At 42.7% G+C, this 9,384-nt stretch overlaps 1 protein-coding gene across 1 annotated transcript in view; it reads right to left on the minus strand.

The window, feature by feature from the left end:
- Positions 1-410: 410 nt before the first annotated feature.
- The window catches only part of LOC107293297 (zinc finger protein 345-like), a 13,458-nt gene continuing 4,484 nt past the window's right edge, over positions 411-9,384 (minus strand). The window contains exons 2-5 of the mRNA XM_015822444.1: positions 7,976-8,102; positions 5,890-5,972; positions 2,913-3,045; positions 411-2,584 (exon numbers count right to left, since the gene is read on the minus strand). Of these exons, the coding sequence (XP_015677930.1) occupies positions 1,206-2,584; positions 2,913-3,045; positions 5,890-5,972; positions 7,976-8,102 (1,722 nt within the window). The 3' untranslated portion in view covers positions 411-1,205. The remainder of the gene's footprint in view (positions 2,585-2,912; positions 3,046-5,889; positions 5,973-7,975; positions 8,103-9,384) is intronic.

Here is a 9,384-nt window from a genome sequence, read left to right on the forward strand (position 1 = left end):
CGTACCGGTCTGTGGGAGGGAATCTGTGGCAGAAGGCGGTCTCGGAGGTAACCAGGTCCAATGCCATGGAGCGCTTTAAACCTGCCCATCATGTTATTCCCTGTATCTACTTCCTGTACTGATTAGCAGGTGTATAAGTATTTGTCTACAATAATGAGTGGGAATGGGAAAGGATAGGACGGGGGGATAGGGATGGGATGGAAGAATAGGAATAGAATAGAATAGAATAGAATAGAATAGAATAGAATAGAATAGAATAGAATAGAATAGAATAGAATATTAAAATAGAATAGAACATTAGAACAGAATAGAAAATCAGAATAGAGTAGAATAGAACATTAGAAAAGAATAGAATAGAAAATTAGAACAGAACATTGGAATGGAATGGAATTAGTTTCTTTATTGGCCAAGTGTGATCGGACACACAAGGAATTTGTCTCTGTGCATAAGCTCACAGTATTCATACAAACAGCAATTAATAGGTCATAAGAGTATAAATCATAGTTGCAATCATTAATCATCAGTTACAAACAATTGATAAATCTTAAGAAACCAATAGGAGAAGACAGTAGGAGAAGATGAGAAAAGACGAGAAATGAGACAGTGCTCTGGGAATTGTTTAGCAGAGTGATGGCATGGGGGGAGGGGAAATCTGTCGTGTCTGGTTATTTTGGTGTGCAGTGCCCTGTAGCGTCATCTTGAAGGAAGGAGTTGAAATAACATTATGTCCAGGATGTGAGCAGTCTGTAGGTATTTTCTCAGCCCTTCTGGTTCGTGCAGTATACAGATCCTCAATGGAAGGCAGGCTGGTTGTAATTGTTTTTTCTGCAGTCCTAACTATCCGCTGAAGTCTGTGTCTGTCTTGTTTGGTTGCAGTGCCAAACCAGACAGTTATAGAGGTGCAAATGACAGACTCAATTCGTTGTAGCTGTTCCAAGAGTTTTCAGTAATGTTGATCCTGTCCACCATCTTATCATCTTAAATCTTATCTGCTATCTTTTCATTTCATTTCATTTCTTTTTGTTTCATGTCTGTCTGTCTGTCTATCTATCATATATCAAATTTTATAACCTCCCATCTGGGCGATGATTCCTCATTTTCCTTCCTTCAGCCTTGCCAGTTCATGATCCACTTCCATCGACATTTCTGCACGAGGATCATAACCTCAGAAGTTCTCTCTGAAGTTCTTTCCACAGTCAGCGCACTCATATGGTGTCTCCCGTGTGGATCCTTCTGTGGGAAGTAACAGAACTGCTCTTTCTAAAGCTCTTTCCACATTCCGTGCATTTGTACGGTTTCTCCCCCGTGTGGATCCTTTTATGAGAACTAAGGGAACTGCTTGCAGTGAAGCTCTTTCCACATTCCGTACATTTGTATGGCTTCTCCCCTGTGTGGGTCCTTTTATGGGATGCAAGGGAACTGCTTACACTAAAACTCTTCCCACACTCCATACATTGATACGGCTTCTCTCCCGTGTGGATCCTTTTATGGGAAGTGAGATGACTTGCATCACTGAAGCGCTTTCCGCACTCCGGGCACTGATATGGTTTCTCCCCAGTGTGGATCCTCTTATGGGAGGTAAGGCGGCTTTTCTGACAGAAGCGCTTCCCACAATCCGCACACTGATAGGGTTTCTCCCCTCTGTGGATTCTCGTGTGGGAAGTCAGGTAACTTCTCTTAATGAAGCTCTTTCCACACTCCGTGCATTGATAGGGTTTTTCTCCTCGGTGAATCCTCATGTGGGATGTAAGGGAGCAGTTCACGCTAAAACTCTTCCCACACTCCATACATTTATATGGCTTCTCTCCGGTGTGGATCCTTTTATGGGAAGTGAGGTGACTTGCATCACTGAAGCGCTTCCCGCACTCCAGACACTGATACGGTTTCTCCCCGGTGTGGATCCTCTTATGGGAAGCAAGGTGGCTTCTCTGAGTGAAGCACTTCCCACACTCCACACATTGATAGGGTTTCTCCCCTCTGTGGATTCTCGTGTGGGAAGTCAGGTAACTTCTCTTAATGAAGCTCTTTCCACACTCCATGCATGGATAGCGTTTTTCTCCTCGGTGGATCCTTTCATGAGTCATACGTTGACTTTTCTGTGGGAAGCTCTTCCCACAGTCCATGCATTGATACGGCTTCTCCCGGACATGACACTTTTGATGATTATTGAGATGGCTACTCTGGCTGAAGCTCTCTCCACATTCCACACATTTATATAATTTTCCTCCAAGCGATATATTTTGATTTAAAGTAAGAGGAAAGGCCCAAGAAGAACGTTCCCTACTTTCATGCTGTGCCTCCGCAGGGTGCCTTCTGCAATATCGACACAATCCTGATTCCTCTTTCAATACTTTTCCACACCCTGGACACATTCTGCTTTCTTGGTGATATTTTTTGGCCAGGAACACACTGTTATCTGCACAATTGAAAGCGGAGGCTTTCTCTGGCTCTCTGTTTAGCTGGTTTTCCTCAGGTCTTCGCACTTCCTGTTTATCTCTGAACATCCTTTCTCTGATTTCATTTTTGACTGTTGGTGAGTGCTTTGTCATCTCCTTCTTAAAGTCCTCGTTCTCCCACTTTTTGCCTGATTGCAACAAAAAGAAAAAACAAAGAGTGAGTTTCACGAGATGTTCAAGGCACAAGCTGAAGCAGCATCAGGGATCAAACTCTATTGCTACATCCTGTATTTGAACATTACAGGTAGTTCTTGACTTATGAGCCATGGTGGCGCAGTGGTTAGAATACATTATTGCAGACTGACTCTGCTGACTGCCAGTAGTTCGATCCTGACTGGCTCAAGATTGACTCAGCCTTCCATCCTTCTGAGGTCAGCAAAATAAGGACCCAGATAGTTGGAGGCAATATGCTGACTCTCTGAAAAAAGAGTAGAGAAGAAGAAAGAGAAACCTTACCCACACAAGCCACATTCCTTGCATTTTCCAACATGACCTCTCTGTACAGCAATTTTTCCTCAGGATTCAGCAGGGCCCACTCCTCTTCAGAAAAAAACACAGCTACATCTTCAAATGACATACGATTCTGACACTTAAAAAAAAGAAAGAAATCCCTCTTAATATACAATCGAGGTCGTAAATCAAGGACTACCTGTACTATATGAAAATCGCCCAGGGGTCACTCTGAGATTGAGATGGGTGGTATCTAAGCTTTATAAATAAATACAAATAATTGTTTTATTTATCAAGCTTAGATACCAACCATCTGACTCGCAGAATGACTCTGGGCGATTTTCAGATAGTAAAGATAGTCCTTGACTTACGACCAGAATTGAGCCCAACATTTCTGTTGTCAAGAGAGACAGTTATTCAATTATGGTGGAACTTACAGCAGATTTTTAAAAAAAGGATTATTTTCCTTCCACAGTTGTTTCTTCTAGGTATTGTGCAAGATTTAGATGCAAAAGAAATAAATTTGATGCTTTATTGTTTATCTGCTGCCCGATTGCTAATAGCCCAAAATTGGAAGAGCCCAATTCTGCCTACGATGGGAGACTGGAGATTGAAAGTTTCGTATCTTGCTGAAATGGCAAAGATTTCGGCTTACTTGAAGAATCATTCGAATGAACAATTCTTATCAATATGGAGAAGATGGATTGTTTATATTCAAAAGAAACATAGAGTGGTAGAATATAAGTTAGGTTTTTAGATTTTTTTATGTTTGTTTACTTCTATCTTTTCTGGTAGATTAAGATATTTTGTGGAGTTAGAGATACTAGTATTTGTTTACTTTTATACGAATATTATCCTGGGATTAGGTTTGGGAAGTTCTGGGGGGGGGGTTATTGATTGTTTATTGTATTTATGTATGATTGTTTTTTTATGATGGGAAAAATAAATAAAATTTTCAAAAAAAAAAAGAGAGACAGTTGTTAAGTACGTTTTGCCTCATTTTATGACCTTGTTTGCCACAGTTAAGTTAATAACACAGTTGTTAAGTGACTCTGGCTTCCCCATTGACTTTGCATGTCAAAAAGTCGCAAAGGGGGAATCACGTGACCCCAGGACACTGCAACCATCCTAAATATGAGTCAGTTGCCAGGGGTCTGAATTTTGACCACGTGATCATGGGGATGCTGCAACGGGCATTATTAAGTGTAAAAAAAAACCACTTTTTTCAGTGCCGTTGTAACTTTGAGCAGTCACTAAACAAGTTGAGGGATACCTATAAAGTTTTCTATCTTAATGATCTATTTATCTTCAGTGATCCTGCAAGACCTCAAAGCCCCTTCAGTCGTTAACAACTTTCATATCCTTCTGGATCAGCTGGTGGGACAGGCATTGGATTCGCCTTTTCGCAGAGATTTTCTCTTTTGCTCACATCTTGACAATGGAATGCAAAGGTGGGAGGGGTGATATCTAGGCAGCCGAGAGTCAAGGCCAGCTGCTCGAATGAGAAGTAGACTGTTTCCATAACAAGAAAAAATATTACTCTTGGACAATGTGAATACCCAGTGGGTGGGGGTGAGGGAGTCTATCGTTTAACTAAGCAAGCCTTCGAATGGGAAAACCAGAGCTGGTTTTGTTTTCTTCTGTGCCAATGTAAATTTTCAGTAAAGTATTATACTTTTGGTAAAATCACGTCCCAGGAGTTTCTTTTTCTGTAAATGCCAACTGGACAGTTGACACCCCTTTTGTTTCTGGAAGATGGATTTCCTCAATCGGGACTTTGGAGAATCTTATTTCATGTTTCAACAAGTGGACGTAGCCACCAGTTCTCTTTTCTAATGACCCAATCTCAACAACAAACACCTGGAGTAATTAAGCACTTTTGGCAGGTAAAACTTTTCTGAAAGGTTTCTGATTCAAAATACACCTCAATAAATATTTGATTAATTTTGCTGATTCTGCAGAATTTCAAAACTGGTTTCGGTTGGTAGCAACAGTAAGTGCTGGAACAACTGATGGGATGAGTCTTGGTCGGGGCCTTTGAGTCCTTCCTGGAAGATGGCTTCCTCAATACAGTGTTGGGACAATCCTAGCTGATATGTTAATGGGTAGCTTATCTTGTCCCTTAAGAGATACACACGTTCAACAGCTACACGAGGCTGCTGGAACAGGACCTCTCTAGAAGCATGAGATATCACCAATGTTCAAATGGTACCAAGAAGCTGCTCCCACTCTGAAGAAATGGTAGAAGGGAGCAATTTAAATGAACTAATTTGAAAGAGGAATTCGACTTGCTTTGGAGGAAATGGAATATGCTCCTTGTCGAAATCACATTTGCACACTGAAAGAGAAAGGAATCCTCCTCAGAATAACAGAGTTGGACGGGACCTTGGAGGTCTTCTAGTCTAATCCCCTGCTCAAGCAGAAGACCCTATACCATTCTGGACAAATGGCTGTCCAGTTTCTTCTTAAAAGCCTCCAGTGATAGCCTCCAACTTATGGAGGCAAGCCGTGCCACTAGTTTACTGTTCTCACTGTCATGAAGTTTCTCCTTAGTTCTAGGTTGCTTCTTTCCTTGATTAGTTTCCAGCCATTGTTTCTTGTCTGGCCTTCGGCTGCATTGGAGAATAGGTTGACCCTCTCTTCTTTGTGGCAGCCTCTCAAATATTGGAACACTGCTATCATGTCACTCCTAGTTCCTTCTTTCCACTAGACTAGATATATCCATGGGGTCGTGATGGGTCGGACACGACTTCACAATTAACAACAACAACAACAGATATACCCAATTTCTCCAACAGTTCTTTGTATGTTTTAGCCTCCAGTCCCCTAATCATCTTTCTTGCCCTTCTCTGCACTGTTTCCAAAGTCTCAACATCTTTTTTTATATTGTGGTGATCAAAATTGGATGCAATATTCCAAGTGAGGTCTTACCAAGGTATTGTAAAGTGATACTAACACTTTACGCAAGCTTGATCCCTCCTACCTGAGTTGGAATGATAATTGCAGTTTCAGTTCCACCACAAAGAAAAGGCATTTCTGCATGAAACCTCAGGATTGCTCCATTCCCTGATAAAGACAAAAATGGAGAAAGACACTTTGAAAACATTCCGACTGCATTCTGGAGCAAAATTATGGAAAACAAGGGCCATTCTTTCACACAAGTCAGACTGCAAGTAAGCAGTACCAATAGCACTTAGACTTATGTACCACTTCAAAGGGCTTTACAGCATTCTCTAAATGGTTTATGAGGTCAGTGTTTTGCCCCCAACAATCTGAGTCCTCATTTTACCGATCACGGAAGGATGGAAGAGCTGAACACACTTCTCTTGGATGAGAAACGAAACGTCTTCAAAGAAAAACAAGGAAGTCCAGTTGCCTCTTGAAAAAGCACCTGTGGGACAACCATGACCTGGGTGTCGGAGAATCTCCATAGACAGATGGAAGGCTGAGTCAACCTTGAGCCGGTCAGGATCAAACTACTGGCAGTCAGCAGAATTAACCTGCAATACTACATTCTAACCCCTGCGCCACCATCACAATGAGAAGGAAGGACTCACTGGAGAAGGGCCTAATGCTGGGAAAGATTGAGGGCAACAGAAGAAGGGGACGACAGAGAATGAAGTGGCTGGATGGAGTCACTGAAGCAGTAGGCCTGAGCTTAAATGGACTCCAGAAGATGGTAGAGGACAGGAAGGCCTGGAGGAATGTTGTCCATGGGGTCGTGATGGGTCGGACACGACTTCACACCTAACAACAACACTGATCTGGGGATGAGACTGTGGCCAGCAGTCCAACCTCTTTGATTAACTGAGCAGGTGGCGAGGAATGAAATAAAGAAGTCTAAAGGGTTAGGTTTGGAGGAAAGCTCTATTGCTCATAAGAGAAAAGGTCTCTTGTCAATCATGGAAAGGCCGAGTGAAAGTATGAAGAACTGAGGTTCCTTAAGTCTGACCTCTGCATGGACCGAATCTACTAAAATAAAGAGAGAGATTTTAAGATTGTATCTAGGATTCATTTCTTCCTGGGGACTTCAAGGAAGTGGTTAGAATGCAGTATTACAGGCTAATTCTGCCAATTGCTAGCAGTTCGATCCTAATCAGCTCAAGGTTGACTCAGCCTTCCATCCTTCTGAGGTTGGTAAAATGAGGGCCCAGATTGTTGGGGGCAAGATGCTAACTCTGTAAACCGCTTACAGAGGGCTGTGAAGCACTGCGAAGCGGTATATAAGTCTAAGTGCTATTGCTATTGCTATCTGGGGGTTTGGTGGGAGTTGATTGGCTGGATCAAGGTGCTCAATGCCTCATTGGGAGAGATGATGCTACGTGCTTTGAAAGAGGCATCTCTGTCTGGGAATGCCAGCAGTTCAAAAGGGCCTTTGTTGGTTAAATATTTGCTTATCGGGACATTGGAGAAACACTGGAGTAAGTTTCCAAGCTGAACCAATATATTTAATGAATGAATTACATTCTGCAATATGTTTCTTTTCAACTTCAGACAGGAAAGCGGTGCAGACAGCGGTAAGAATGGCAGAAAAGATTATTGGCAGTTCATTTCCTTTTAATAAAGGACATAGCACATAAGTGATGCTTGAGCAGGGTCCACAGGATTGTCTGGGACACTACACATCCTCTTCACGACCTGTTTTCCTTGTTACCTTCTGGGAGGGGGCTTCGTGGTATCCAAAGTAGAACATCCAGATTCAGCCATAGTTTTGTTCCGTACAGCATCAACCTTGTGAATTCTCAAGTTTCCCCTTTCCGCTATGTGTTCAAAATGAACAGTGATTATGTGTGTGTGTGTGTATACACACATATACACACACATATATACATGTGTATACACAGAAATATATACATGTACACACACATATGTATATAGCATGTGTATATGTGTGTTATGTATGGGTATGGGTAGATATATACTTTCTTTTGAGAGCAGGCAACAGAATTTAACTTTTAATGTGGGCCAGTAAAAAAATGACAATAAAGGTTATCTTATCCATCTTAACTGCACCCTGCTATGATTCCTTGTGGAGTGCAACAATATGAAGAACCATATTTTTTTTTTACCTGCTGACGTGATCTGAGCTGGATCCTCTTGGGTGATCCCCCAAAAGGCTGGTTCCTGAGAGAGAGATGACACATCTGTGTGTGCTTGGGGTTCTTGAGCACCTTGTTCCATGAAGGAATCCTGAACCTGTCAAAAAAAAGGAAATAAGTTTAAGATCCATATATGGCTGGAAAAGATGACTAAAATACAGATAGAATTTAAGCCAGAACTGTTTTTGTTAGGAATATTAGGACATAATTATGGAAAAGAGAATGAATATTTAATATTACACGTATTGACAGCCGCGAGAATAGTATTTGCCCAATTTTGGAAAAATGAAAACTTACCATCTGACCAGATTATAATCACGAAAATCTTAGAATGTGCAGAAATGGATAGATTAACTTTAGAGATTAAAGAGAAAGAAGATTCAGTTTATTTCAAAACTTGGGAAAAAATTTATCAATGGTTAGCAACACGATAGAATGAGAAAGGATGGTGAAATTTAACAGGATGAATGATATTCATTGATTAAGCTTTACTTTCATGATTATTGTTATTATAAGTGATTATAACTGTTTAGTATTATATTAACTACTATTATTTAATATTTGTACCCGGACAATAGTCTGCTTGCTAAAGCTTTGAATTTCTGTTGAGGGTAACCCCACTATTGTATCTATCCCTATCCTTATCCCAATCCCATTCCCCAACCCCATCCAATACCCATACCGACCTTACCCCTTCCCCACCCTTATAAAACTTAATAAAACATTTATAAAAAAAAAGGAAAGAAGATTTTATGGACCATAGCAACCAAGTTCACTCTAAAAAGAGAAGGCTCTAAAAAGAGAAGCCGATTCGGTCATTGTTTTTGGCCGTTTTTCGGCCTTTTCCAGCTTACCCGGCCTTCCCGTCCGCGGCGGCCCCGTTGATGGTTGGCGGGCGGCGTCTCCGGCCTTCTCCACCCCGCTCGGCCCAGACCACTCGGCCTGGACCACCTGGAGGTCCGGAGATTTTCCTCCACGGGGGTGCCTCCCCTGGCGTGGGGGTGTCTCTGGCGACCGGAGGGCCTCTCGGGTGATCTTGGAGGCCCGCGTGGGTTCGGCGGCCTCCTCGTCGGCTGCGATGGCCTGGCCAGGGACTTTGTGGATGGCTCTGACGGCCCCTTCAGGCGGCCTCTCCGACTACGGCTTGCAGCCTCCCTGGCGATCGGGGACCTCGGAGGGCTTTTTGGACAGCCTCGACGGCCCCCTAGTGGTGTCAGCTCTGGGGGATGGCCGCGCGGCCTGTTTGGGCGGCCTGTCCGGGGCCCTCTTTGGCCGGCTTATCTTCAATGGCCTGGAGGCCTTTTTTGAGACCTTCCGGGGGTTTTGGAGCCTCTTTAGTAGCTCCGAGGATTTCTGCGGCCTTTCCAGCGACCGTAGCC

This window comes from Protobothrops mucrosquamatus, unplaced genomic scaffold (assembly GCF_001527695.2).
Source record: "Protobothrops mucrosquamatus isolate PMUCROS unplaced genomic scaffold, P.Mucros_1.0 scaffold1569, whole genome shotgun sequence".
Lineage (NCBI taxonomy): Eukaryota > Metazoa > Chordata > Lepidosauria > Squamata > Viperidae > Protobothrops > Protobothrops mucrosquamatus.